Here is a 27,156-nt window from a genome sequence, read left to right as displayed (position 1 = left end):
TCATTTGTTTTACAAAGAACAGAGACTTACCATTGCAGGGACAGGCTGACATAGCTGGGAACTGGTTCCAGCCCTTAAGTGATGAAGCTTTGCTTCTCTCTTCCCTTTCAGAGCTGTTAGTTTTCACCTGGGCTCAACTTCTGCTGTTGAACTCTTTCCTCAAACAGGGAGCACTGCTGGATGTCTTGCAGAGCCGTAAAATGTCCCTCCAGGGTTGTGCTCTGGTACAAAGTGAATAGCAAACGGGGTAAAACTTTGTCTCGTTGCTTCCAGGCCCAGGTGCTGGTGTGCAGAGCGCTGTCGAACGTATTGTTGCTGCCCTGGCCCAATCTTCCGGAGAGCGAACAGCAGTGGGCAGTTCGCTCCACCAACCACGCCAGCCTCATCTCTGCCCTCACAAGAGAATACCGCCAATTAAAATCCAACGCTATCGTGCCACAGAGGAAAGTACAGCTGGAGGACAGTAAGTCTGTGCTGTCTTCTGACAGTTGCAATGCAAACTTCTGGGAGGTGTTGTTAAGATGGTTTGCTAATAATTATGTTGGCTGAGGAAAATGTATTTGGTGTATGGGGAGGACAGGAAAGGAGCAATTTATGTTTTTCTTTTTTAAAAAAAAAAAAAAGACCTTTCTGTGGGTGTGTAAAGGGCACCCTCACCCCAGGTTGCCTGTAAACTCTTCCATCAAAGTGCTGTGTTCCTCAGTCATGCAGGGGACGTGGGATCAAGTTTGTGGTAAAAGGGGGTACATAAAGGGGCTACAGGAAAGCTGGGCAGGGAGTGACAGGCCAAGGGGAATGGCCTGAAGCTGCAGGAGGGGAGATGGAGATGAGATGTGAGGCAGAAATCCTTCCCTGTGAGGGTGGTGAGGCCCTGGCACAGGGTGCCCAGAGGAGCTGTGGCTGCCCCTGGCTCCCTGGCAGTGTTCAAGGCCAGGCTGGATGGGGCTTTGGGCAACCTGGGCTAGTGGAGGGTGTCCCTGCCCATGGCAGGGGGTGGGACTGGATGGGCTGTGAGGTCCCTTCCCACCCAAACCAGTCTGGGATTCTATAAAACTTGAATAGCACTGATTGCATCAGGAATACTTAACAGCCTAATGCTGGGACTACCACGCTACAGTATTGGAACCACTGACTGGAGGCAGTGTTAATGAGGGATTATTGTTATAAAACTTCAGGGGAAAACAAGAATTTCTTCCAGATTTGGGAAGTACTGTAGAAGGTGTACACATGTAGGAGGAGAGCCCTGAACTGATGGGGTCCAGGGAGCTTTGGAAGTTTCTGTATGCGTTTTGGGATTGCTTTGGGTTTTTAGTTGTTTGGGGTTTTTTTGAGAATCACTTTAAGAGTTGTTTAGAAGTATGCAGTGTCACAGCTTCTGGCAAACCTGACGTGCTGATCAGCTGGGTGCTGGGAGGGAGCATGGGAGAGGGTGGTTTGCTCCTTACAAGAAGAATATCAGCAGACTGCTCACATGGGTGGAACTGAGCCAATGAAGTTCTCCCAACGTTTGGGTTAGCTTACAGTGGTTGTGCATCACTCCAGCTGTTACTTTCAGAAATAGAAATCTGCAGTATATTTTGCTGCCGTAATGTGCTGCTCTTTTCTTGGCTAGCGTTTCTTTAGCATTAGGGTATTGCAGATAACGTTGTTCACAGCTCCCCTCAGTCTCTGCACCTTAGTAGGTGAGCAGTGCGTGCATCTGTATGGCAGCAAGCCTGTATAATTTAAGAAAGCAAGTAGCAACAGCAACCTAATTGAACCTGTTTAAATGTTTAAAACACGAACACAAACTTGGGAACGTTTTTTACTCCAAATGTTTGATGTAATGCCGCCTTGTAGGTTGTTTTAGTTACTCTGTGTGTGAACTTGACTTCTTTTGATGTCTCACCTCTGAGTAGTTTTGACACATGCAGGAAGAATCACCTCTCTTATTTTGCAGCCAAAGTGATCATCCATCAGACGCTTGGCGTTTTGGAAGATATTGTAGAAAGTATCTCTGGAGAATCCACCAAGTCTCGACAGATCTGTTATCAGTCGCTGCAAGAATCCGTGCAGGTCTCACTAGCCCTCTTCCCAGCTTTCATTCATCAGTCAGGTATAACCATAGGACAGGCTTTAATGCTGTGAGTAACTTTATGACCTACTGATAACATCCAAAGTCCATCAGCATAGAATCATGGTGTTCATGTGAAGTGCATGGGCTTGTGAAGTGTGATGTGAGTCTGTACTTCTGGGTGGGCTGGGCTGAATCAGAACAGGAAAGGGAGATCTTCTCTGCCATCTAGGGTACAGGCATGAAGGTTTGTTACGCTTCCAGGAGACAGAGATGCCTTGTGTTGTGTTCAGCAGTGAAATGAGAATGGAGCTGATCCTGAGCACACAAAAAAGAGCTTTAAAATACCCTGTCTGGCTATGTTTGCCATTTACATTCACTCCAGAATCTTGAAGACAAAGAAGAGTAGATCTCATCAGATTAGGTCAAATGATGTGAGGTGGTTTTCTCCTGTAAAGGAAAGGCTCCTGAGATGTAGCCAGGACTGTTGCTTGGCAATCTTGTGGCCAGCAACTTACCTTCTGTGTCACATCAGGGTAGCTCGAACGCCCAGGACTACAGCAGTTTCTCTCGTGATGAGCAAGTTGTTCCAGGAAAACTTTTGGAGCTAGGTGGGATTTTTCTCAGTGAAGCAGGCGTGGGGGACACAAAGCAAAGTTAAAATGCAGAGAAGATCCAAGACAGCAAGCTGATGCTGTGACTCCAGTGAACCATTGTTTTCAGAACAGGCTATAGCAGCCTCATGCAATTGCTGTTTCTTGGCTGGAAAAGGCTGTATGAAGGAGGGCTTGAGCAGCTTCAGCTTACTGTTGTTATTCAATAAAGCATGTTAGGACTAATGAAGAATTAGCTGCAGTGCTGATGGGCTAACTGCACAACCATGTGCTGAAAATTACTTCTGAAGTCAGAAGGGTCTCTTCAGTTCCTGCCAAAAAAAAAAAAAAAAAAGAAGCTGGGTTCTGTCTCCTAGCCTCTCTGTGTAGCTGTTTTGGATTTCCTTGTATTTCCTGTTAACCCTGCATGAGCAGTGAACAACTCTCAGACCAGACTAAGGGCCTTGCTGATAATAGCGTGTTTGTTCTGAGTTGTTTGCTGCTGGCTGTACTTGTCATCCCTGGCGATTTTCAGAAATGGATGAACAATCTTTAAGTCCTGTAGTACTGGCTGCTGGTTTCAGTTTATAATGACAACCCTGCTGCTAAATTTCCAAGAGTAAATGGGGTTCCCTGTACAGGGGGAGCAAATCTCACATAAAAGACTTATTGGTACACTCAAATGTTACCTTAACACGTTCTTCTTGCTTTCCTGTTCTTACCTTAGATGTGACAGATGAGATGCTGAGCTTCTTCCTCACTCTGTTTCAAGGACTGAGGGTGCAGATGGGAGTGCCTTTCACAGAGCAGATCATACAGACCTTCCTAAACATGTTCACCAGGTATTGTCCCATGTCGGTCACTTCTTTCTTATCCCTCAGGATGATTTATTCTAGTAAGCTGCTCACACAACAGGTCCCTGCCCCTAAAGAGTGTAGTGTTTCCAACCCCTTTGTGTCCAGATTTTCGTCATGTCGCAGGCCTAAATTTAAGGAAAACGCTTCCAAATCTAAAGTGACCCAGCCCATGCACATCAATCATACATGCCATTGCGTTATTTCAGCTCTCCAACGGACTTTCTGGAAGTGTGTGACACTGAACCGGACTCTCGTGTTGTCTCTTGGCTCCTACCCATGATCTGAGGGTGCCCCAACTGCCACTCAAGCTTTTGTTGGGGAGAGGGGTCTATCAAGTCTCAGTCTGTGGCTTAATGTACTTGGTCTGTATTAGTTGAGCAAGTTTAGAGGCACTACTTGCTTTCCTTTAAGCATGTAGATCTCTGCGAATATTCCTATGCAATAACTTTGTTTTCTGTCGTAGAGAGCAGTTGGCAGAGAGCATCCTCCACGAGGGCAGCACTGGCTGTCGGGTGGTGGAGAAGTTTCTGAAAATACTGCAAGTGGTGGTACAAGAGCCAGGCCAAGTATTCAAGCCTTTTCTACCCAGCGTCATCTCACTGTGCATGGAGCAGGTCTACCCCATCATTGCAGAGGTAGGACTGTTCTCGCACGAGGTGAGGGAAGGGGGAGACGGGAAGGGAAGGAATTGCTGGGGGTGTGGGAGCAGGGAAGCTTTTTTGTTTTCCAAGAGCTGTAAATGTCAGTCCCTGTGCAGGGAAAACTAGGTGACTAGGCAGTGGGAATTGGAAGCAGCGTGGGTGGAGGATTTTGTCAGGAATTGTCAAGAGAGGCTAAAATGACAGATATGCTCCAAAGCAGGAGGTAAAATTCAAAACTTGATGATGTGTTCTTAGCATGATCCAACAGCTGCTAAGTTTGGTGCCTGCCTTAGAAGGAAATACTTTGATGCTCTGGTACTTTGGCTCCAAGCACTGCCCCAGGTGGCCACCTGACAGGGTGCTGCTGGAGTGGGATCCAGGGAATGGGTGGGATTCCAGCACAGGAGCCTGCTTTTGAGTTGTTTGTCCTCCTCTCCTCCTAGCGCTCATCTCCTGATGTGAAAGCAGAGCTGTTCGAGCTGCTTTTCCGGGTCCTCCACCATAATTGGCGGTACTTCTTCAAATCTAATGTGTTGGCTAGTGTCCAAAGAGGAGTAGCGGAAGAACAGATGGAGAACGAAGCACAATTCAGTGCCATTATGCAGGTAACTCCCGCGGTTGTCCAGAACCTTTTCTGCAAAGGAGCATATGCTACTTGTGGCAGGTCTGATATTCTTTTTAATATGAACAGCTCATTCTGGGGGTCATCAATAAGCATGTGGAGGAAAAGGTTATCATGAGTGGTCAACATGGATTCACCGAGGGGAAGTCGTGCCTGACCAATCTGATAGCCTTCTGTGATGGCATGACTGGGTGGATGATGGGAGAGCAGTGGATGTTGTCTACCTTGACTTCAGCAAGGCTTTTGACACCATCTCTCCTGACATCCTCGTTAGCAAGCTTAGGAAGCGTGGGTTGGATGAGTGGACAGTGAGGTGCATTGAGAGCTGGCTGAATGGCAGAGCCCAGAGGGTTGTGATAAGTGGCGCAGAGTCTGGTTGGAGGCCTGTAGCTAGTGGTGTGCCCCAAGGGTCAGTGCCTGGTCTGGTGGTCTTCATCAGTGAACTGGATGAGGGGACAGAGTGTACCGTCAGCAAGTTTGCTTATGATACCAAACTGGGAGGAGCAGCTGACACACCAGAAGACTGCACTGCCATTCAGCAAGACCTGGACAGAATAGAGAGTTGGGTGGAGAGGAATCAAATGAAATTCAACAAGGGCAAGTGTAGGGTCCTGCACCCAAGGAGGAATAACCCCAGGCACCAGTACAGGGGTTGGGGGTTGATCTGCTGGGAAGCAGCGCTGCGGAGAAGGACCTGGGAGTGCTGGTGGACAACAAGCTCTCCATGACCAGCAGCGTGCCCTCGTGGCCAAGAAGGCCAATGGTACTTGGGGGGCATAGAGAAGAGCGTGGCCAGCAGGTTGAGGGAGGTTCTCTTCCCCCTCTGCTCTGCCCTGGTGAGGCCACATCTGGAGTTCTGTGTCCAGTTCTGGGCTCCCCAGTTCAAGGCAGACAGGGAACTACTGGGGAGAGTCCAGCGGAGGGCTGCGAGGATGATGAGGGGCCTGGAGCATCTCTGGTGTGAGGAAAGGCTGAGAGCTGGGGCTGGTTAGCCTGGAGAAGAGAAGACTGAGAGGGGATCTGATCAACACTTATCAATATCTAAAGGGTGGGGGTCTAGAGGAAGGGGCCAGACTCTTCTCAGTGGTGCCCAGCAACAGGACAAGGGGCAACGGGCACAAACTGGGACACAGGAAGTTCCACCTGAGCATGAGGAAAAACTTCTTCCCTCTGAGGGTGACCGAGCCCTGGGACAGGCTGCCCAGAGAGGTTGTGGAGTCTCCTTCTCTGGAGAGATTCCAAACCCACCTGGGCACCATCCTGTGCAACCTGCTCTGGGTGATCCTGCTTTGGCAGGGGGTTGGACTGGATGATCCCCAGAGGTCCCTTCCAACCCTGACCAGCCTGGGATTCTGTGATCAGAATAATTCCTTCCTTCACTTCTGCTTTGTAGGCATTTGGCCAGTCCTTCCTGCAGCCCGACATTCACCTGTTCAAGCAGAATCTCTTCTACTTGGAGACACTGAACACCAAGCAGAAGCTGTACCACAAGGTGGGTCCTAGTTGGCCAGTGCACACTGTGCATCGTAGTAGGCGGTTGCCGTTCTGAGACTTGTTTTAAACCACTCAGAAACTGAAGGTCAGGACTTGGGGGCTTTTATACCACAGCCTTCGTTGGCTGCTGTGATCCCGATGGATACGTTGCTGATCACAGTGGCATTACCACCTCCCTACTGTGGGAGCCGCAGCGGGCACAGGAGGGATCCCAGCTCTAGTCAGTCAAAGCAAAGCTTCGATGTGCTGCCTCCTGTGACAACGAGGGACAGCAAAGAAAGCACACAGTGATGATGTGATTTGTCTGAGGAAGTAGAAACTGGGATCATCGTCAGTGGGAGAGTGGCAGAGTTCCTCCATCGTTCTCATCTGGGTCAGCAGCAGGCTGTCTGGTGTTTTCAGTCAGTGCCAGGTGGCTGTCCCCATTGCTGTCACATAGGACCGACCCACCCTCCTAGACCCTCTAATTCGGACCTGTTAGCTGCTGTCACAAAGGATTAGAGTTGGAATCCAGGGTCTTGCCCTTCTGGTTAGTCTGGGAAAGCCGAGGTTTCAGGTTCGCATCTGTGGTCACAGCTGAAGGACAGCCCGTCGTGCTAACAGCTGCCTGTTGCAGACTTTCAGGCAGCTAGCCAGATTGCCTGGCTTTCGGGAGCGCTGTGCGGGGCTAACACCGGCTGGACTTTGAATGAGGCTTGATGCCGTTTGCTTAAATGCCAATGTTTAAAACAACTGTGGTGTTCTCTCACTGTGCAGAAGATCTTCCGGACAACCATGCTGTTCCAGTTTGTGAATGTGCTACTTCAGGTGCTTGTCCACAAGTCGCATGACCTGTTGCAGGAGGAGATCGGCATTGCCACCTACAATATGGCCTCGGTGGACTTCGATGGCTTTTACTCAGCCTTTCTCCCCGAGTTCCTGGCCAGTTGTGATGGTGTAGACTCGAACCAGAAAAACGTGCTGGGAAGGAATTTCAAAATGGACAGGGTAAGGAGGGGAAATGCTGCAGCAAAGTGCAAGTGTTCTCAGGATGCACAGTGGGGTTTTTTTTCCTCCTAGAACATGCTGGCAGACAGCCCTGAGCTGCTCAGGGCAGTGTTTTGAGGCAGTACCCTGTACTCAGCGATGCCTAACCAAGGATTTTCGCTGTAGGTAGAACTGCCATCTCATCTCTCGGACGGCCGAATGCTGTGGGAATTGGGGAATATCCTTCCTGGAGGAAGCTTTCATAGGGGTAGACTGACACTTGCTAGAGCGGGACACTCAGATCCTTGCCAAAATCTTGTTCCAGCTGCTGGCCAGATGTTTGAGGGTTACATTGAAGACAGCAGCAGAGTAGCTGCCATGGCTCTCAGTTCTTTCAATCTCCTTGTATGAGTGTGGAGCAAATGAGGGGTCTGTAACCTCCCTGTGGAACATCATGGCAGTGCAGCAGGTCATGGTTTCTATCTGCTGAAGCCTGCTTGTCCATCAAGTGCTTCCTCTCCCGTGGGAGATGGAGGGGACTCGAACCTTTCTGTTCTCTGCTGTAAGACAGTGCTTGTAGGTGTTGTTCTGTTTGCAGTACAACGTGTTGTTTGATCTTTTCCAGGATCTGCCATCGTTTACCCAGAATGTGCACAGACTGGTGAATGACCTGCGTTACTACAGACTCTGCAATGACAGTTTGCCCCCTGGAACTGTGAAACTATAGTTACTGCACTGGACTCGTGTTTTGATCACTGTAGGGAACGGATCCATGTTTCGTTTTGCCACCACTTTCTCTCCTCCCTGGTTTTGTCAGTACTGCAGGACGCGGTGTCTTGCACATGGGCACATCTTCTTGGATTCACGCACCACGCTTCCTTTTTTTTTTTTCCCCCTCCTCTCCCAACCCAAAGGCCTCCAGCTGGAGTTGGCACTGTCTGCAGGATGTGTCTTAACGCCCGACCGCAGGGCATCTCGGCTGTACGGAAAGTCCTCTCGCTGGGGTTTTGTCCTACTAACGTAGCACTTTGTTGCATCCGGAGATTTTCTGTGGAGTTGTCTTGAGAGATCATGTACGTATCAAACATGAGGCAGAAGCGCCAAAGACTACTTCAGACATTCGTACCTTCGTGTCATTCCACCTTCCTGCCCCTGCCCAGCTCTCGGAGGAGGAGACTCGTGATGTTGGGACTGTTCTGGCACTTCTGTCACTCCCTTTGATTTTAAATTGCCTTGAAAACCTCCCTGCTGTTCGTGGGGATTAGAGACTTTTTGGGTTTTTTTAAACGTTTTTCTCATCATTCCATTGTGATACTAAAACAACATGCTTAATGGAAATAAAGTGCTTACTTTGTTGTTTTAAATAACTTGTAACTTCAGTTTCCTTGTAGGCCTGTCTGTCACAAGCCGTTCCGCTAGATCAAAAGGCATTTTGTGATGCCTGAATTTATCAAGAGCTGCCTAATATTCACAGTGTTGCATCAGAGACCTGAGCTGAAGGCCAGCCCCTGCCAGAATGACCCGATACTGGCATCTGAGCTTAAGGTTAAAATCCCAGTCCCCCTTCAGACATGACTAGATATTGTGGACCTTGTGAATCGTATAGAGTATTAAATCGGTTTTAATTTTCTCTGGCTACAAGGGCAGCTGCAGTAAGGGCTGCGTGGTGGGAGCAGGACCTGTCGCTGTGAAGGAGGTATTCAGGGTAGTGTGAGTTCTCCCACAAACACTCATAGAGTTGGATTTGAAGCACGATGGCTGCACGTGGACAGCTGGGAGGTTTTGGGGGTGAGATGGAGTGTAGGGAGTGCTGGCTCCACGGTTCCTTTAGTTATGGTTTTGTAAAAAGCCCAGCACCCTGTGATGTGCATGCTTGCTGTTTGGAGATAACGTGTGCTGTTTGGATAACCTATGTACGGACAGAGCCTTGCATCCAGGCTCTCCAAACTAGGACCAGTTTGTTTGGGCTTTGTACAATGAGCAGCTCCAGTTGGAAGTTGCGTGTGAACCAGAGCCCAGCCTGCTGAGGCTGTGCCTCACCGACCGCAGTCCTTGCAACCCTGGGCTGTGAACCACTGTGGAGGGCACGGGTGGGTGAAGACCAGCATGAAATGGGTGACGATCTGGCACCAAAGCCAGAACCTGCACCAGGAACACGTTGGTTCAGAGCAGCCACCTCTTGGAGTAACTCAGTGTCACCGCACTTGAAACTTGGAGTCCTTGTTCTTCATGGTGGTAATTTGGTAGATGAAAATGCGGTGCGGGGTCCAAACCTTGTCCCCAGAGCATCCCCCTCCTCCTGAGCTGCTGCCCTGCTCACTCACAGTGGTGGGGGACAGGGGCTGTGGTTTCATCTGCTACTGGCACAGCGTCCCCTCCCTGCATGGCTCTGGGGGCTGGTGCTGCTCCTGTTTCTTGCAAAATATTTGGGGTGAAAGTGCATGTTTTTCATGTTTTTCCCTTGCTGAGCAGCTGGTCAAGGGCAGCAGCTGGACAGTGGCCAAAGCCCAGGCTGCCACCCCTTCTGCTCAGACCTGTTTCTCCTTTGCCAGCTATCACCCACAGCGTGGGGCTGGCTGCAGCACCCCGGCCTTCTGCATCAGTAGTGAAGGGCAGCTGGTTTGTGTTCGTCGGGCCCCATGGATCTTCCCTAAAGCAGCCCCTTCCTCTGTACCATCCCCCCTGGCCCAGCAGACAGTGGCAAGGGGCCCGTTCCCCCCTCGAGCCCCCTGTTTTGGTGGATGTCACCAGCTTCTGGCCACCAAAAGTTCATTTGGGAAAAGCTGGTGATCAATGTGCTGGGCTAACTCCCGTGTCTCAGGAGTCTGGGATATGTGGGAAGCTCAGTGAAGAGTGATTTCAACAACATTCACCCTCATTCAACCCTCTGGAAAGCGCGAATCTGACGCTGTGAAGAGGAGCATCCCCCTCTGCTGCACAGAGAGCTGTGCCCCTCGCTGCTTCACATGCTCCCAGTCTTTTCTGCCTCCTTTGGCACCTTGGGTGATGCAGAGGGGCTCCCCCTGGCCCCGGGCAGCCTCTGCCCCCCCCCCCCCCCCCCCCCCCGGCCTTGCACCCCTTCCTTTCCCAGCAGCTGCTCTGGGTCCAGGGCACCCCCATGGGGAGGGCCCAGCTTGGGTGCTCCCCTGCTGCAGCCCTTCCCCGGGGTTAGGGGGCCATTGTGGGGCTGGGGGGATCCCCACAGCACTGGGGCCTCCCTTGCACCCCAGCTCAGGCTGGCATGGGTACAGCCGGGGCCTCTCCTCACCTGGGCTGGTACCATCAGGGGCAAAGCACGAAGCAGATCTAGGTTTTGGCAGGGTCTGCCCCCTCCTCCCCCACCCCCCGTGCTTTTGAGCCACCCGTGGGATGGGTGCAGGCTCTGCTCCCCCCTGGGCAGGGTTTGGGCTCAGCCCTGCCGAGGGAAGGTGTCACTCCGTCCTGGGGGATGCTCCATAGCGGGGGCTGTCCCGTACCGGGATGCTCCATACCAGGGCTGTCTCCTACCCGGGCTGTCCGTACCAGGATGCTCCGTGCAGGCGCGGCGGCTGCCCGGTCCGGGCGGCTGCTTTAAGGGGAGGGACGGAAACCTGACCCGTCCCCGGGCTCGGCCGGGCCCTTAAAGCCTCCCCGGGCCGGCGGAACCCCGCCGCGGCCAGGTCCGACCCTCCGGCCCCGCCATGGGCTCCCTGGGGCGCTGCCTGGCCCGGAGCCTGCTGCGGGGGCAGCCGGGTCTGAGCCGCCCCCCCGGGCCCCGCTGCTACGGCTCCGGTGAGACACGGCTCCGTCCTGCCCCCGGCCCCATCCCCGTCCTGTCCCTGGGGACCCTGTCCCCATCCCTCTGCTGCCCCCAGCCCCTTCCTTACCCTGCCCCTGGGGACCCAGTCCCGATCCCTGTCCTGCTCCTGGGCACCCTATCCCCATCCCATCCTGTCCTCATCCCGTCCTGTCCCCATCCCATCCTGCCCGTCCTGCCCCTCGGGGCTCCTGTCCCCATCCTGTCCCCGTGGTGGGCACTGCCCCATCCCCTCCCAGTGCCCCCCGTCCCCCAGCACCCCGTCCCTCCTCCCCGGGCACAGCACCCCAGGCAGGGTGTCTGACTCATGGGATCCTTCGCTCCTTTGTGGTGTGGGTGAGTGCCGGGGTCTCATCCCACGTGTCGGGATGGGGCAGAGGCTGGAGCTGGTGGCTCCCCGGCACCGTCCCGTGGGTCCCGAGGGGTCTGGTGTCCCCAGGGCCGGGATGTGACAACCCCTGTGCCATCCCCAGGGTGGGAGCCATGCAAAGCCAGGCTGCATCCAGCAACACCCAAAAAAGCGGGGGAAACCCTGGGGTCTGCCCCCACCGGCACTGGGGCTGGCCCAGCCTCGCAGCCCAGGGCAGGACCCCGAAACCTGGGGCTGGCAGCAAAGCACCCCGGCTTGGCCTCCTGTCCCCCTCTCCCTCCCTCTCCTTCCTGTCCTGTTCCTCCAGCGGATGGGACGCGCTGTCCCTTGGGGGACTTCTGTCCCCTCCTGCCAGCATGGCTCCGGCAGGGCCAGCGGCAGGGCCGAGCGGGGTGGCCGCGATGCCGGACCCTGCCGTGCCATGGGTGGCAGCCATGCCAGACCCTGCTGTCCCACGGTGCCACAGGTGACGGTGATGCTGGACCCTGCTGTGCCACAGTCCACGGGTGACGATGATGCCAGACCCTGCCGTCCCACAGCGCTCGATTTTGCTCTGCGCCAGTGGAGGGCTGTGACCGGGGACCCGCTCTGTGCCAGGGCTGGTGCCCAGATGCCCCCGGGCAGGGGGAAGCACCCAAAGCCGGGCAGGAGCGATGGCACATGGGTGGCACCCGCAGCCCCCCACCAGGACACGGCAGTATCCGAAACCAGAGCCAGCCTGTCCCACGCTGGGTTACAGGGTATTTCCCAGCCATGGACGTGTCCCCAACAGCTGTCAGGGCTTTGCAGCGCGTCCCTTGGGTCCCTGCTGGGACCCTCCCAGTCTGTGAGGCACGGCTTGGCCAGGGGGACACGGCCCGGGGTGGGGACGGGGTCACCCCGCTGGGACCGAGCAGCAACCTGTGGTGCTCCACGAGCAGCTTGGGGTCCTGCTGCTGCAGCCTGTGCCCGTGTCCCATGTCTGGTGGTGACCCCTCCGTCCCCTCACAGCCCCCCCAGAGCTGCAGGAGAAGACGCTGGTGCTGGTGAAGCCGGACGCGGTGCAGCGGCGGCTGGTGGGGAACGTCATCCAGCGCTTTGAGCGGCGCGGCTTCAAGCTGGTGGCCATGAAGCTGCTGCAGGTACCCGTCCCCTCCCAGCTGCCACCCGTCCCCCCGGGGCACCCTGCTCCCCACGCCCCGCAGCTGGCTCAGGGGGGTGCCGGGAGAGGGGGGTCAGCGGGGGGCACCAGCCGGGTGTCCCCGCCATCACCCCACGCTGCCGTCAGGCGGACCAGGGTCTCCTGGACAAGCACTACCAGCAGCTGCGGCAGAAGCCCTTCTACCCCGCGCTCCTCGCCTACATGACCTCGGGGCCGCTGGTGGCCATGGTGAGGGGATGGGACGGGGGGGGTCGGGGGTCCTGGGGGCACCCGGGGGGCTCAGGCGTCCCCTGTCCCGCAGGTGTGGGAGGGTTACAACGTGGTCAGGTCCACACGGGCCATGGTGGGGGACACCGACTCGGCGGCGGCGGCGGCGGGCACCATCCGGGGGGACTTCAGCATGCACGTCAGCAGGTAGGGGGGTGCGGGGCGGGCGGCGGGGCGGGCGGCGGGACCCCTCGGCCATGGCACCGTCCTCGTCCCCGCACAGGAACGTGGTCCATGCCAGTGACTCGGTGGAGACGGCGCAGAGGGAGATCGGCTTCTGGTTCCAGCGGGACGAGCTGGTGGCCTGGGAGAGCGGAGACCGGGACTACACCTACGGACCCTAGGGCGGCCCCGGCCGGGACGGACCCCCGGCCCCCGGCAGGACCCCCCAGCCCCACAGTAAAGCCCAGTGCCACCAGCCGTGGCTCCGGTCTGCTCCCTCGGCTGCCACCAGGGAATGCTGGGGGGCTCAGGAGGGCACTGGGGTGTCCCCGGGGAGCACTGGGATGCTACTGGGCAGCTCCGGGAGATGCTGGGACGTCACTGTGAAGTGCTGGGGTGGCTTTGTGGGGCACTGGTGTGATACCGGGAATCTCTGGGAGGTGCTGGGATGTCCCTGGAGGACTGGAGCAGTACTGGGCAGCTCTGGGAGGCACTGGGATGTCCCTGGGGCACACTGGGATGTCCATGGGAGGCACTGGGATGTCTGTGGGGGACACTGGGATGGTACTGGGCAGCTCTGGGAGGCACTGGGATGTCCCTGGAGGACTGGAGCGGTACTGGGAATCTCTAGGGAAGCACTGGGATGTCCCTGGAGGACTGGAGCGGTACTGAGAAGCCCTAGGGAGGCACTGGGATGCCCTTGGGAGGCACTGGGATGTCCCTGGGGGGCACTGGGATGGTACTGGGCAGCTCTGGGAGGCACTGGGATGTCCCTGGAGGACTGGAGCGGTACTGGGAAGCTCTAGGGAGGCACTGGGATGTCCCTGGGAGGCACTGGAATGTCCCTGGGGGGCACTGGGGTGGTACTGGGCAGCTCTGGGAGGCACTGGGATGTCCCTGGGGCACACTGGGATGTCCATGGGAGGCACTGGGATGTCTGTGGGGGGACACTGGGATGGTACTGGGCAGCTCTGGGAGGCACTGGGATGTCCCTGGAGGACTGGAGCGGTACTGGGAAGCTCTAGGGATGCACTGGGATGGCCCTGGGGGGACACTGGGATGTCCCTGGGCGCAGCAGGAGGCTCTGCAGGGAGCCTGGGCTGGCGAGGGGGATGCCCCGGGGGGACACCGGGATATCACTGGGATGTCACCGGGATGTCACTGGGACGTCACCGGGATGTCACTGGGACACCAGTGCGGCACTGGGGACACTGGGCGGCACTGTGGGACGCCGCTCCGGCCCCCGCGCCGTTGCTAGGCGACGCCTGCCGACGCCCCGCGCATGCGCAGAGCGGGCGCGGTCCCGGCGCGGACTCCCTCTCCCGGCATGCTCCGCGCGGCGCCCCGAGCGCGTCCCGCTGCCGGCCGGAGGTGGCACCGCCATGGCGGAGCCCGCAGCAGCCTCCCGGCCGCCGCCGGACCTGGACACGGACGACTGCCTCCGCGAGTACCGCCACCTCTTCAGCCCCGACATCCTGGCGTGAGTGGGCCGCAGGGAGTGCCCCGCCGCGGGGCCTCAGCTCGGGGCGCCGGGTGAAGGGCCGCGGCCTGGGGAACGTGGCCTGTGCGGCCCGCGGGCCGATCGGGGCCGCCTGGAGCGGGGGCTGTGCCTGGCGCTTGGCTCGGACTGTCCCTTTGTTCCCCCAGGGGCCAGGTGGCGTTTATCACCGGCGGCGGCTCGGGCATCGGCTTCCGCATCGCCGAGATCTTCATGAGGTGCGGGAGCCCGTGCGGGGCTGCGGGGTGGTGGCGGTGCCCGGGGAGCTAAAGGCTTCCCTCTTCCCTTCCCTCTTCCCTTCCCTTTTCCCTTCCCTCTTCCCTTCCCTCTTCCCTTCCCTCTTCCCTCTTCCCTTCCCTCTTCCCTCTTCCCGTCCCTCTTCCCTCTTCCCGTCCCTCTTCCCTTTTCCCGTCCCTCTTCCCTTCCCTTTCTCCCTTCCCTTGAGGCGGCCTTGGTAACGGTGCCTGGAGGAGGTGGGCCGGGGGCAGCGGGGTCCTCACGAGAGCTGTGGGCAGGAGATGCGGGCAGCCCTGCCTGCTGCAGGCTCGTGGGGGTGTGGGAGGCAGGGGCTGGCCCTGCCACAGGGCGGGGGTGGGTCTCCGGTGCCCCGTGATTCTGCCCCGTTTTGAGTCCTGCGGGCTTGGAGGAGCAGCGGTCTGTCCAGGGACGTTGTGCCACCGACCGAAGTGGCGATCCCCAGAGCTCCGAGGTGAGCCTGAGGAGCCGGCGCTGCGTGGTCCTTCTCACCAGCCCCTTCTTTGCAGGCATGGCTGCCGGACGGTCATTGCAAGCCGGAACCTGCAGCGAGTGTCGGAGGTGAGTCTGTACGCTCCAGCGGGACAGACAGACAGAGGGGAGAGCTGTGAACGCCTGAAAATCCTTTTGCCCTCTCCCCTGGGTGGAACTGGGAGCCCTGGGAGTAGTGCAACAGGAGAAATGGTTTATCAGTGCTGCCCTGTCTTCTCCCGGCTCTCAGCGCTTCAGCACCAGCAGGCAGCGGTGATGGGCAGGACGGGTGTGCGTTTAGGGTGGGCTGCACCCGCCGCACCTCACAGTAGAGCTCAGTTAATCCTGAAACTTGCTACCTTCCCCTGACAGCTTTGGGAGCGTCTGTTCCAGATATCGCGTCACCTTTTTGTTGATGAGACAGAAAGAAACAAACTGTGGTGAAGGTTTGTTGGCAGGGAAGTGGCAGTGCCCAAGGTGAAACTGAAATCTCAGCCTCGAGCAGGGCAAGACCCCCTTGTCCAAGGGTTACGTGGGTTGAGGTGGGTACACTGAACCCCAAAAGCTCAGTTATATTGCATCTTGAGGTGGAGGGGAGGATGCAGGTCTGGAAAGCAGTGACTGGAGAAGCTGTATTAGACTGTAGCTACCCTGTGGGCGGCTGGGCAGAGCAAACGCCCGCCCCTGCGTGTCTGACCCCAGGCTGGAGGTTGGCTGATCACAGTTCCTGTTCCTCACCATGGCTTGTGCTGTGGTCTCCAGGCTGAAAGCAAGTGGGAGAGAGTTTTGCGGTAGCTGCGTGTGGAGTTCACTGAAATGTAATCAAAATCAGCGCTTGGGAGTGAGCTGGCATGGCCCAGCTGCCTCCTGGAGGAGGTTAGTGCTGTCATTTCATGTTCCCTCATGCTCACACGCTAGAAAATAAGCTGCAAAGCTCAGCAGCTTTTTAGTCCTCAGGGGCTGGGGGTCTTCTGAGTACACAGAGATTGCTTTCCCAGCCTCTTGATGCTCGGTGTACGTGTGTGCTAGTCGGGGCTCGAAGCTGCTGAGGGAAGGGCCCGACGAGCCCAAGCAGGAACGCAGAGCGTTGCTGGGTGTTGTGCAGGGCTGCTGCTGAGTTTGCACATCCCCTGTGCTTAATTTGTTGGGGAGAGTCATGTTCTTAACGAGCACCTTAGGGGGTGATTTGTGGCAGATGCTGAGCCGCAGAGCTGCAGGCAGAGACCCTGGCAACCGCTGGTCTGCATTTGCCCTTTTGCCTACTGACGTTTTTGGATCTAAAGGTTAATTATGTCCAAGCTCATGCCAAAAATGCCTTGTTGGGGTCCAACCTTTGTACCTGCCCCGCAGAGATGTTGCTCGGGATGTGCTGTGTCGGTGACGGGCCTCGGAGGTAACTGGGCTTAGCAAGTTGCAGCCTCGGGGCGAGCCTGGCAGTTCAGCTGGGACACGAGGTGCAGGAGCTTTAGTTGCAGGGTGCTGCGGGCTGAAGCCGGCCGTGTTTGGGCAGGTCTCTCTCCTGCCCACAGTGTTTGCTGTGTGCTGACAGGGATGCGTCTCCTGCCTGACTTCTTGCTCGCCTGTCACAAGGTCTAACCCTTGCTGAAGGAGAGAGTCTCGGAAAGAATCTCACCCCTCTGTTGTTTGGGTTTTTTCTGTGTGTGCGTAGGCCTCTAAAAAGCTGGTGGCAGCCACAGGCCAGCAGTGCCTGCCTCTGTCCATAGATGTCAGGCAGCCCCAAACCATTGTGTCAGCGGTGGATGAGGCACTGAAAGAGTTCAAGCGGATTGACATCCTCGTGAACGGTGAGCTGCTGGAGCGGGCAAGGGGAAGGTTTGGTGCAGACTCGCTGCTGGGAAGGGCATTTTCCTGCATGGGGGTTGTGTTTGACTAGTGTCTGGCTTATGCCGCTTTGGCCTGGGAGCATCTGGGCAGCCCCCGAGAGCGCCAAGGGGATGGTGTCAGAGGAAGCAAAGTCCTCTTCTTAATGCGAGGCTGTCCGATCGTCCCTGCTCTCACTGCATAGCACCCTCCTGCCCTCAGGCTGGCTGTGCTGCTGGGCACCCAGAGCCACAAGCTGTTTATTGCTTACTAGGGCTGTTTCCACATGTTCTCCAGTCTACCCAAATGGAACCACTCACCATCCCTCTCGCAGAAGTGCCCTGAACCTGCCTGATCTCTGGCCTTGTCCTGACTGTGCCCCTGGCTGCTTGTTCTTCAGGTGCTGCAGGAAACTTTTTGTGCCCAGCCAGCGCCCTGTCCTTCAACGCCTTCAAGACCGTGATAGATATCGACACCATTGGCACCTTCAACACCTCCAAAGTCCTCTTTGAGAAATATTTCCGGGTAAGTGGAACCAGAGCTGGGGCACTTGCTGGAAAGGCTCTTGGTAGGCAGGGGGTTAGTGTCAAACAAACCTCGCTTTGGTCCTGAGATATTCCCTAGCCCTGGGGCTTTGTTGTGGCACCTTTACGCGCTTTGCCACCTGCCTGGGAAGAAGCTGTGATCTGCTGTTCCTTTTCCAGCTCCTCTCTTTTCCCTTGGCCTTTGCTTGTCTCCTGCATCTCCCGCCTCTCTGGAAGGGCCCCGCTGGCTGCCCTGGCTCAGTGAGGCTGGGTGGGCAGTGCTGCCCCTGCGATGGGTTATTGGCACAGAGGTGGCTTTGTCCACATGTGACTGTCCCTCCTAGCCCAGCTCTTATCCACCGCTCTCCAACGTGACCTCCTGTTCTGCTCCCCACCTGATGCCACGTCTCCTTTCCTTCCCCAGGACCACGGCGGGGTCATCGTTAACATCACGGCAACCCTGAGCTACCGAGGGCAGGCCCTCCAGGTGCACGCTGGTACCGCGAAGGCTGCCATAGGTATGTAATGCTCCTTGCTGGGGCTCTGCAAGCTGCGTGGGGCCAGTAAGGAAGCTGGATCTTCCCAGATATTGGGCTGGGAAGATGTCCATGGGAGAGGTGAATACGAATCAGTGTGGTTACTATGTGCCTGGGTCTGGGATGAGGCTTTTCTCTCCCTCAGAGACCTTTGCTCTTGGCCAGAGTCTCCTGTGGCTTTTTGCCCCACCCCCCCTTCCCAAAAGTTACTGGAATGACTCTGCTCTCCATATCTCAGTCCTGTTGTAATCCCTTCCCAGATGCCATGACCCGTCACCTTGCTGTGGAGTGGGGACCCAACAACATCCGGGTGAACAGCTTGGCTCCGGGCCCCATTACAGGCACCGAGGGCTACCGGCGGTTGGGTAAGGCAACCTGGGGCTCCTGTCTGCCTCGGCGGTGGCTTGCTGACATCCATCTGGGAGGGCTCCGTGACAGACCACCCATGCCACGCAGCTCGCGGGGCGTGTGATGCGGCCGGGGCTGTTGCTGCTGGGCACGGCTGTCCTGTGGCTCGGCTGGCAGGTCTCATTGGGGGAGCAGCACTTCCTGCGTCCTCAGTACCTCGCAGGGACCGATTTTTCTGTCAAGTGGCTCCTTTTTGTGCTCTCTGATGCTGTGATGTAGCGTGCTCCCGCAAAGCTCATCCCAGCCGGTTGCTTTGCCTGATGGTGTAGCTCTTGCAGTCCATCAGCAGAGTACCAGTTCAGCCCTGAAAGCCAGGAAAGCTCTCTGAGGTCCTGTCTTGAACTCTCCTGCTGCTGAGCTTGAGCTCCCCTCATTTAACTCTCTTCTCAGGCCTTTGTTCCTGGACTGTCCCCAGGATCTCATCTCGGTTCCCTGGGGCTCTCAGCAAGCCCTGTGCGAGCGGTGCTGCAGCGTCCGGCAGGCAGTGGCGGTGGGCAGGTGGTCCCGTGGTCCTAGCTGACTCTTCTACCACTCCTAGGTGGGAAATTCGCCGAGGAAGCAAGCCAGTTCGACACAATCCCCCTCCACCGCGCAGGAAACAAGACAGAGATCGCCCACAGCACGCTGTACCTGGCGAGCCCTCTCTCCTCCTACGTGACGGGCACCACCCTGGTCGTGGATGGCGGGAGCTGGCTGACCTCTGCCAACAACTTCCCCGCCTTGCTGGGTATTGCTTCATCCTCTGCTAAACTCTAGGTGACGTGCATTTCCCCCCTCCGTGGGATTAGAGTAGAGCTCGTGTCAGAAACCCTGTTACGCCATGGTATAGGGGCATGGCATTACCTCCTTGTAGCAGCGCCAGGCTCTGCCCCTCCTGTGGCGGCTGCGGGGCACACGCTGTGCTAGGGAAGAGGGGGCAGGGTCTCTGGGCGAAGGCAGCCAGCCCAGGTCTCAACTTGGCAGGGGTTTTTTTCAAGCCTTCCTCCGCTTTTGGGAAGGCAGAGCAGGGTCGTACACCGCGCTGTCGTCAGAGCAGGCACGGAGCAACGTGGGGAACAACTCTGAGTCCTTGCAGACAGTCCTAGGGATGACTTAGGAAGGGCAGGAGAACTTGCTGGGTTTTTCCTATGCGCCTACAGTTGACAAGGTTATTTCTTGTCGTTCCTGCTGGAGGATGCTTGGCTGGACGCCTCTGAGTGTCCCATGAAGCAAGGGTATGCCCCTCTTCTGTGTCGCACCAGCAGGACTGGGCACAGATTGTCCTGACAGCCTCTGCCTCCCCTTTCTTCCTTGCATGAGTTACTGCAGCGCCTCTTGTGTTGCAGCTGGACTGCACGCAGGACTCACTCTGGCTGCGTACGTCTGCAGAGGTGGGAAGGGAGCTGGTGCCTGGTTATTTGGGCCTGGCACTTTCTGGGAGAGGGGTTTCCTTTCCTCCCCTCTCCCCCTGCCTGCATCCTGCCTGGCAGCCTCCGTGAGCAGGGCAGGTCCAGGCAGGACTCTGTACCCACCTCCCTGCTGTCTTGCAGATTTCTGGGCTGCAGGAGCAAACACAAATCAATGATGGACAGCCTGAGATTGACCGATGGACAGAAACGTTGACTGAATGCTGCTACTCTGGGACATCTCGGGGTGACGTCTCCCAGAGGTGGAGCCGAGAGCTGCCGCCTCTGATCAGCGCGTGGTGGTGGTGACACTGCCCGTCCTGCCTCCGCCTGGGGGAGGGAGCACCGGGGTGCTGGGTGGGCAGCAAGCCCACCCCCTTTCCGTGCCCTTACTTTCTTCTGAGCTGACACGGCCGAGGGCACAGGGACGGTGCGGGCTGTGGTGGTCACTGTCCGTTCCTGTCTCCTCTGAGCTGCTCTCCTGGCCTTTCCCAAGTCCCGGGCAGTGCCATCCACGGATATCTGTCCTCTTCCTCCCCTGTCTCAGCCTGAGTGCTGCCCAAGCCCCCCAGCAGCAGCCCCTCCTTTTTAGGAGGGGGGAGTAGTTCAGCCCTTCTGGGGTTGAGATCAGCCTTTGGGATCTGACTTGGCAACGGGAGCTGGCAGCTCCTGGGCGGGGGGGAACCAAGGACCAAGCTGGTTCCCTGACAGGGGGAGGTGACCCCGTCCCCTCCAGGAGCTCCCAGATGGGGCAGCAGTCCCCTGAGACGTGAGGAGGATGTCCCTCTCCCAGGAGCAGAGGTGGTGTGAGGTCAGAGCCCACCAGAGCTGGCTCTGTACTGCTGTGGACCATAGCGCTGTGTCTGTTGGGAGCCTGAGACATCCGGTTGTCTGTCCGCTCCCCCATCTGCCTGTCATGCCAGTCTCATGCCATTTCCTTTCTTCGTACATACACTACAGCTGAGGGTAAATCAGGGGCTCACTGAAATTCAGTCCTTTCCGAGCAGGGCGCTGAGCTGACAAGCTGCGGGGGCCGCACCAGCTCTGCCTAGGGCTGCTGGAGCCAAATGCGTCCCTGGTGCCAGTGCCTCGGGGGCACACACAGCTGCCTCCTGCTGCTGACAGCAATTTCTAAGCTTATCTTGAATTCCGTGAAGCTTGTTTTTGTACTTGATTGCATTTCCGACTTGATTGTAGACTTGCCAGGTTTTGCTCCTTCCTCCAGGCCACGAATAAAGAACTTCCACCCTGAGCTGCGACACTTCTCATCTGTTCCTCTGTGCAGGCGGTTGATCCTGCAGCCTCTGACTGCTGGGAGCTCGGGAGGGTTTGCTTGTGCTCCTTTTCCTCTTGGGAGCCGGCAGTGACGAGCTCTAGGAAACCAAGTCATGTCTTTGGTCTGAGTTGGGCTAAAACCACTGTTCCCAGTAGCAGAGCCTTGTGTGGCCCCAGTCCTTGGCAGCCCAAACCCACAGTGCTTGGGGACCCACCACCTCCTGGGCCCCAGTTGGCTCCGGGGAGATGGTTCCAGCAGACGTTGGGTCCCTTGGCAGCGGTGATGGGGAGGGGCTGATGGACGCGGTGGGAGAGACGCACCAACCCCTTCAGAGCGGATGGGGATGTGCGTGGACTGGGATCCAGCATTGTCCTTTGCCCAGGTCTCTCCTAGGATTTGCCTCCAGCCACAATATCCTCCTTCCAGATAAGTGCACACGTATTTTCTCCTGGAGAAGGTACGTGTGTGATGTTTGTTGGTCCTCGCTGCCCAGCTGCAGTCTTCTGCTCTCTGTGCTGTGCTGAGCTCAGGCTGGGGTGACGCAGGGCAGAGGTGGAGGGAGAGCCCTGCGCCCGCGGGGAGCACGCCGAGGTTCCCCCCATCCCTGCAGCAAGAGGAAGGTGGTGTAGGAGCCGGTCCTGCTCTGGGCTCGGTGCTGAGCCAGGCTCCTGGCCCGGCCGTTGCGGGTGCCACCGCATACGGCGAAGATAGAGCCAGGCAGAGCTGCCCGCGTGGAAACCTCTGTGGTGGCTGAGGCTGGGGGTGACAAGCAGGGAGAGCTCCTGCGTGGGGGCTCGGGGCTGTCCCGGCTCCGTGGCCACCGAGGGAGGGGGGAGCACTGCAGGGCAGCAGCCTGGCTGTGCCCTTCCAGTGCTGCGGGAGGGAGGGAGGGAGGGAGGGAGGGAGGAAGGAAGGAAGGAAGGAAGGAAGGAAGGAAGGAAGGAAGGAAGGAAGGAAGGAAGGAGCGAGCTCTGAACCCAGCCTCCATCTTGTCCTGGAGCTGCAGAAACCCATCGAGGGACACAGAGCCGCAGCTCACCGCGCCAGGCTCGCCCCTCCAGCTCTGCACTCGGAGGTGCTTCGCAGCGGGGGAGTGTGACCCAAAGAGGATCCAAAGTGACCAGGAGGTAAATCCCCCCCCTTCGTGCCCTGAAGGGCGCCCAGACGGGCTGGTTCCCAAACCCTCGCTCTGGGCTGAGCCTGCGTGATGGCCGGGCAGAAAGCCTCGGGCTGTGGCCCTTGTTTGGAGCGCGTGGCCCCGCAGGACCTCCTGCTTCGTCTGCTGGTGGTGCGTTATGGAAATCCTCATGTCATCCCTACTGTCCCCACCTGCCACTCCGCACCCCCAGCACCTCCGGGTGCTTTCTGCCGGGCGTTGCTGTGTTCCAGCTTTCTCAGCAGCTTTTTCCCAGGCCTGGGTTCACAGGATGGCTTTGAACAGCCCGAGCCCCTGGACCGCCCCGTGCCTTGACGGAAACCAGCTCTGCCGGGCTGCCCCTGCGCTCGCCTGGCGTTTGGCAGCGTGTGGGACGTGTTATCCTCCTGCCCAGCCCGGGCTGCAGCAAGTGCAGGCAGGAAACCCGGTTGCTTTAGCTGTCTGGAAGCTGGGGGATTGATTTACAGTGCCGAGGGGATTTTGGAGGGGACGGTTTGGGCGGATGTTGCCCGGGGAGGGCAGTGGGTGCAGCCACGAGCTTTCCCTCTGCAGAACCGATCGCCAGCCTGATCAGACAGGGGGTTTGGGGGTTTTTTCCCCTCTCTCCCGTCTAGGGATGCTGCTGAACCCTGGCTTTCAGGGCCAAACGTGCTGGGGCTCCCCGGCCTGGGGAAAGCCACACTGTGGGATCCATCGTGCCCCAACCAGGCTTCTCCTGAGCCATCGTACGCATCCGTCGCCGGGACAGCCTGGTGATAAGGGGCTCCGGGCAGAGTCACTGCGGCCAGGGATGCTCTTGCTCATCAGGGTTGCCGCTAATTATATGCAGGGGTTGTAATTCCGCCCGCTCGGCCACCTCACGGGTGCGTTAGCGGGGTTGCCCCAGCGTGTCCCACGGGGCTGATGACTCCATGGTCCAGGCAGGGCTGAACCCAGCGAGGCGCAGGCGGGTGCGGGAGGGAGCGGAGGAGAGCGCTGCGGATGCCGGGCACAAACGTTCCTTGCACTGCACGGGTGCAGGCAGCCCAGGATCCTGCCGTCACCCCTGCACAGGAGGTGAAGGTGCAAACACCGACGGGGCCCTGTGGGCACGTGCACGCGTGTGCAAAGATTGCCGGTGCCTGAGTCTGCAGGCTGTTAATGAAGTCATTAAAAGGACAACAATCAGACAGTGGGGCAGCCCCGGGGGGGGGTGTGCGTGTGCACCGCAGGCCCTCGCCAGCGACCGACAGCCCAAACCCTCTGCCACGGCCGTTTCCACGCGGCAGACACTGAGGGCGGCCGGTCGCGCTGTGGCAGCCGAGGCTGGGCACCGCCGGTGTTTGGTGAGGCTGAGCTCCCGCAACGGGCTGGAAACGTCAACAGCCGCGGTGATAGAACCTGTGGGCTCGCGCCCGGTACCGGCGGCCGTGCTGGGAAGGGGAGCGGGGGTGGCAGAACCCCAGGGCGGGGGTCCGAGGGGTGGCTCGGCAGGGCGGCCGATGGGGTGCGTGGGGCCTGGTGCAGGGTGACCTCACGGTGCGTGGTCACCCCGCAGGGGGTGTGCGGAGCCCGGTGCACGGTGCCCCCCCCCCCCAAACCCGAGGGGTGCGTGGATCCCGGTGCACGGAGGGGGGCGCGGGCAGCACGTGCTCGCGCGCACCGTGGCCCTTTCCCGCGCCGCGCACGAGCCGGGGCGGGGCCTCGCGCGGCCTCGCGCCGCGTCGGAGTGGACGAGTGGGCGGGCCGTATTGGCAGACGAGTGACGTCATCGCCCGGCTACTGCGGCGGCTACCGGGTTGGATCCGGCGGTTCGCCGCGGGCTGACCCGGAGCGGCGGCGCGGGCGGGCCGCGGGGGTTGTTTCTCGGCGCCGCCGCCTCTTCCCCCCCCCCCCCCCCCGCACTCCCTCGGCCGCGGGGAGGAACCGTGTCCCCCCGGCGCTCGGAGCCGCCGGTCCCGGGCGGGGCGGGGCGGGGCGGCGGGGCCGCCCCCGGTGGCGGCGCGGCGGGCGGGGCCGGCACCGCCTCGCCGCACAAAGCCGTGTGCCCGGGCGGAGCTATCGCTGGGACCGCACCGGCATCGGCATCGCCGCACCGGTACCGGCACCGCCCCCGCCCCGCCGGGCGGCAGCGATGTGAGGGGGTGATGGCCGCGGGGCATGGCCGCCGGACAGCGGCGGGGCGGGCGGCGGCGGGCGCTGAGCGCCGCCGGTGAAAATGGAGCCGCATCCGCCGGCGGCCGTGCCCGAGCCCCCGCTCCCCCGGGGGCCGCGGCGGGACGGGCCGGAGCCGGGCCTGGAGCCGGGCCTCTGGGCACCTGAGGCCGCCGAGCCCGCCCCGGGGCCGCCGCCGTGGTCCCCGGCGGAGCGGAGGGGCTGCCCGGCCCTGGAGGGCCCCGCCGAGCCCCCGGCCCGGCCGGAGGAGGAGCCGCGCCTCCGCCCCGTCTTCGACGCCCTGGACCGCGACGGTGACGGCTTCGTGCGTGTGGAAGAGTTCGTCCAGTTCGCCACGGCCTACGGTGCCGAGCAGGTGAGGCCGGCGGCTCCCCCAGGCACCGGGCCTGCCCCGGGGCCCTGCGAGGCCTGCGGGGCTCTGTCAGGCCTGGGCCGCCCCTCGCACCGGCCCGGCGCTTCCCGGCTCCGCGGCCCCCCGGGAAGGAGCTGTGGGCTCGGGGCGAGTCGATGGCTCCCCGCCACGGAGCGCCGCGGTTGGCGTAACCCTGTGGGGAGCCTCGGCGCTGGGCCTTGCTTCGGTGGTCCCCGTCCGCTGAAGGGGTGGTGAGCGAAGGCGGCTCGCGTCAATGGCGGCAGCCCCGGGAAGGGCTTTTAACGCCGGTGAAGGCAGCGTCTGCATCGCCGGTGTGAGGGTCATCCCGGGTGAAGGGCACTCCGGGGCTTAACTGGATGCAGGAGGTACGGATGGAGCCAGGCGAAGCCGGAGCTGATGTTTCCCAGGTCCCGATCCGCTGGGAACAGAGCATCTCGGGAGTGCCGCTGGGAGCCCGCATCCCCTCTCTTTGTTCTCCATCAATAACGCACTGAGGTTTGTCTGAGCAGCTCCTGTGCGTAAGGGACCGGCAGCGAGACCCCGGGGTCTCAAGCTGCTCCTCGTCCTCCTCGCCGCGGAGGGTCCCTGTGTGGGCTGGCTGGCACCGCACTGAGCGTGGAGCAGGTCGCTTATTGTGGGTTTGACAATCCCAAATGCGCTTTTTTAATTCCCCCCCCCCCCCCCCCTTTCTGGTGCTTTGTACCGTGGGGAGCTTGTGTTTCCTTGCAGCAGATCAGATGCGCTGTAATTTGAAGCTGCCTGATACGACCCAAAATGGAGAGAGCTCTAGCAGCGTACCAGGGGATGGAAATGAATTTGTTGACCTCTTGTATGTTGGCCTGTGCTAGCGTTGCTACCAGAAAATAGGCTTATTTTTTAAGGCATGCAGGTATCATCGTGAAGTTTATATGTGCTCACCCAGGAGATCTGCTTTAATTTAGCTGTAGCTGCTGTGCACGTATTAAAGTGGCATGACAAAGCAAATCGATGTGTGTGAAGCAGTGTTTTGGTGGAGGAGCGTTTTTTATCTCTGTCCTGGTGGTAACAACGTCTCTTAAGGATAAACCGGAGGCCTTTCTTTCTGACAACACCTTTATAAAGTGGAGATCTGTAACTCCTTTGTCAGATCCTTGCTGGTAAGGGGCACCGTGTGTGTAGACAGTATTACTTACCGCCTCATTGCACGATTAACCAGGTAGTGTCACAGCACCGGGGGGGTAGATTGTCTCAGCAATGTGTTCCTGCATCCCCTGGGTGAGAGAAGCTTTATTCAGCGTAAAGCCTCTGACTTGCAGCTTCCCGCTGTGGTCCGGGCGCTCCGTGCCGCTGCACATGTCCGTGTCCCCCCCCCGCCCTTGCCGGCAGAAAAAGCAGGCGGTCCGTTCCCGTTGGTGCCCGAGTCGCTCTGCGGAGGCTCATAGACCCTATACGTGGTGGCCATCGCTTCGTGGGGAGCTTACCGGGGCACCGTTTGCCTTGGCATCCTTGCTCTTCTGGTATGGAGCAGCCCGAGTAGGTGGGAAATAAGGGCAGGCAAAAACCGCGTGTGCCTGGCAGGGGATGTGGCAGCGCGGTCCGGCGTTTGTTAGTGCCGGCAGCGCATGCGGCTCAGCCCAGACCTGCCGCTCCAGCCTCGATTCTGGCAGGGGAGTTGTGCCAGAGCTTCAAAGGCGCTACAATAAGTCTGTAAAGTGCTTTGAGATCTTGGCCTGAGGAGCGGTTGCGAACTGTTAAGGTCTCTCCTAAATGAAGCAGGGTGTCCGGGGAGGTTTTGTGCCAGTAAAAGCTGTCTGTTCATCTGGACCCAGCTTCAAGTGGCTGTCTGCAGGCTTCTCACCTTGCCTGTCCCTTTAAAGTCGCTTGTTCCTCCCCACTGAGCACAGCTACCAGTAAAGCAGAAATATGTGATGCTTTTTGGATACGTTTATCTTCAGCAAGAGACTTGTCTCGCCAGCTCTTGGCGTGCAGAACAACCGTCCCTCGGTACAGCAAGAGCTGAACACCCTGGTGAGGTTGGTGTGACAATGGCTGAGCCAACAGGTAATGGGCACCCCAGGGAACGCGGCCTGGTACCTTTTGCAGGTGAGAAGGTGATGTTTGCGATGCCTCCGTGTGCAAGAGGACTTATTGCGAGCCCGCGGCTTAGCAGAAGCAAGAAGGCGCAGTGAGCGTGAAGGAGAAGAGGTCGGTGGTGGGGTCTGAGCTCCCAGCAGATGTGTAATAAAGGGAGGAGTTCTGGGGAAGTTTCTTGACCTGTTTTGTTTTAAACAGATGTAACTTGAGAGTCTTTTGAAAAATGGAAATCTAGCTCAGGTGAAAGTTAAAGGACAGAAACAT

At 58.6% G+C, this 27,156-nt stretch overlaps 4 protein-coding genes across 21 annotated transcripts in view; all 4 read left to right on the top strand.

The window, feature by feature from the left end:
* Window positions 1-8,590, top strand: part of XPO6 (exportin 6) — a 55,867-nt gene extending 47,277 nt beyond the window's left edge. For all 3 annotated transcript variants that reach the window (XM_054842540.1, XM_054842539.1, XM_054842541.1), the window contains exons 17-24: window positions 274-463; window positions 1,940-2,095; window positions 3,374-3,488; window positions 3,967-4,138; window positions 4,588-4,749; window positions 6,160-6,258; window positions 7,017-7,247; window positions 7,852-8,590. In XM_054842540.1, the coding sequence (XP_054698515.1) occupies window positions 274-463; window positions 1,940-2,095; window positions 3,374-3,488; window positions 3,967-4,138; window positions 4,588-4,749; window positions 6,160-6,258; window positions 7,017-7,247; window positions 7,852-7,953 (1,227 nt within the window). In that variant the 3' untranslated portion in view covers window positions 7,954-8,590. The remainder of the gene's footprint in view (window positions 1-273; window positions 464-1,939; window positions 2,096-3,373; window positions 3,489-3,966; window positions 4,139-4,587; window positions 4,750-6,159; window positions 6,259-7,016; window positions 7,248-7,851) is intronic.
* A 2,245-nt stretch (window positions 8,591-10,835) lies between these two features.
* On the top strand, window positions 10,836-13,218 carry NME4 (NME/NM23 nucleoside diphosphate kinase 4). 3 transcript variants are annotated; one of them, XM_054843577.1, is made up of 5 exons: window positions 10,836-10,997; window positions 12,383-12,513; window positions 12,660-12,761; window positions 12,835-12,947; window positions 13,024-13,218. In XM_054843577.1, the coding sequence occupies exons 1-5, from the start codon at window positions 10,907-10,909 to the stop codon at window positions 13,142-13,144; spliced, it is 558 nt and encodes a 185-aa protein (XP_054699552.1). In that variant the 5' UTR covers window positions 10,836-10,906; the 3' UTR covers window positions 13,145-13,218. The 3 variants fall into 3 exon arrangements, with proteins under 3 accessions (XP_054699552.1, XP_054699553.1, XP_054699554.1); XM_054843578.1 differs by having other exon boundaries at window positions 10,877-11,898; XM_054843579.1 differs by lacking the exons at window positions 10,836-10,997; window positions 12,835-12,947 and adding an exon at window positions 11,004-11,898.
* DECR2 (2,4-dienoyl-CoA reductase 2) lies at window positions 13,215-21,112 on the top strand. 11 transcript variants are annotated; one of them, XM_054843538.1, is made up of 11 exons: window positions 13,215-13,432; window positions 13,649-14,442; window positions 14,610-14,678; window positions 15,225-15,276; window positions 16,856-16,991; window positions 17,408-17,532; window positions 17,956-18,049; window positions 18,328-18,432; window positions 19,014-19,202; window positions 19,717-19,845; window positions 20,005-21,112. In XM_054843538.1, exons 2-11 carry the CDS (start codon window positions 14,000-14,002, stop codon window positions 20,037-20,039), a joined length of 1,377 nt encoding a protein of 458 aa, XP_054699513.1. In that variant the 5' UTR covers window positions 13,215-13,432; window positions 13,649-13,999; the 3' UTR covers window positions 20,040-21,112. The 11 variants fall into 11 exon arrangements, 8 of the variants coding, with proteins under 8 accessions (XP_054699513.1, XP_054699512.1, XP_054699514.1 ...); XM_054843537.1 differs by having other exon boundaries at window positions 13,215-13,576; XM_054843539.1 differs by having other exon boundaries at window positions 13,215-13,627; window positions 13,969-14,442.
* A 2,943-nt stretch (window positions 21,113-24,055) lies between these two features.
* RAB11FIP3 (RAB11 family interacting protein 3) overlaps window positions 24,056-27,156 on the top strand; it is a 76,738-nt gene continuing 73,637 nt past the window's right edge. Inside the window, exon 1 of one of the 4 annotated variants that reach the window (XM_054843514.1) lies at window positions 24,056-24,801. In XM_054843514.1, the coding sequence (XP_054699489.1) occupies window positions 24,490-24,801 (312 nt within the window). In that variant the 5' untranslated portion in view covers window positions 24,056-24,489. The remainder of the gene's footprint in view (window positions 24,802-27,156) is intronic. The other 3 variants (XM_054843516.1, XM_054843515.1, XM_054843518.1) reach the window with 3 other exon arrangements.

This window comes from Grus americana, chromosome 15 (genome assembly GCF_028858705.1).
Source record: "Grus americana isolate bGruAme1 chromosome 15, bGruAme1.mat, whole genome shotgun sequence".
In the NCBI taxonomy this organism is placed as follows: domain Eukaryota; kingdom Metazoa; phylum Chordata; class Aves; order Gruiformes; family Gruidae; genus Grus; species Grus americana.
This window is presented reverse-complemented; position numbering and strand designations above follow the sequence as displayed.

Excerpts from the sequence above, each read along its gene's own strand:
- DECR2 (XM_054843538.1), top strand. The coding sequence starts at position 14,000 with ATGGCCCTGGGGGGACACTGGGATGTCCCTGGGCGCAGCAGGAGGCTC. Across the intron at positions 17,533-17,955 it reads TCTTTGAGAAATATTTCCGG|GACCACGGCGGGGTCATCGT; the intron begins GTAAGTGGAACC and ends TTCCTTCCCCAG. Across the intron at positions 18,050-18,327 it reads TACCGCGAAGGCTGCCATAG|ATGCCATGACCCGTCACCTT; the intron begins GTATGTAATGCT and ends ATCCCTTCCCAG.
- NME4 (XM_054843578.1), top strand. The coding sequence starts at position 11,703 with ATGGGACGCGCTGTCCCTTGGGGGACTTCTGTCCCCTCCTGCCAGCAT. Across the intron at positions 12,762-12,834 it reads CGGGGCCGCTGGTGGCCATG|GTGTGGGAGGGTTACAACGT; the intron begins GTGAGGGGATGG and ends CCTGTCCCGCAG. Across the intron at positions 12,948-13,023 it reads TTCAGCATGCACGTCAGCAG|GAACGTGGTCCATGCCAGTG; the intron begins GTAGGGGGGTGC and ends GTCCCCGCACAG.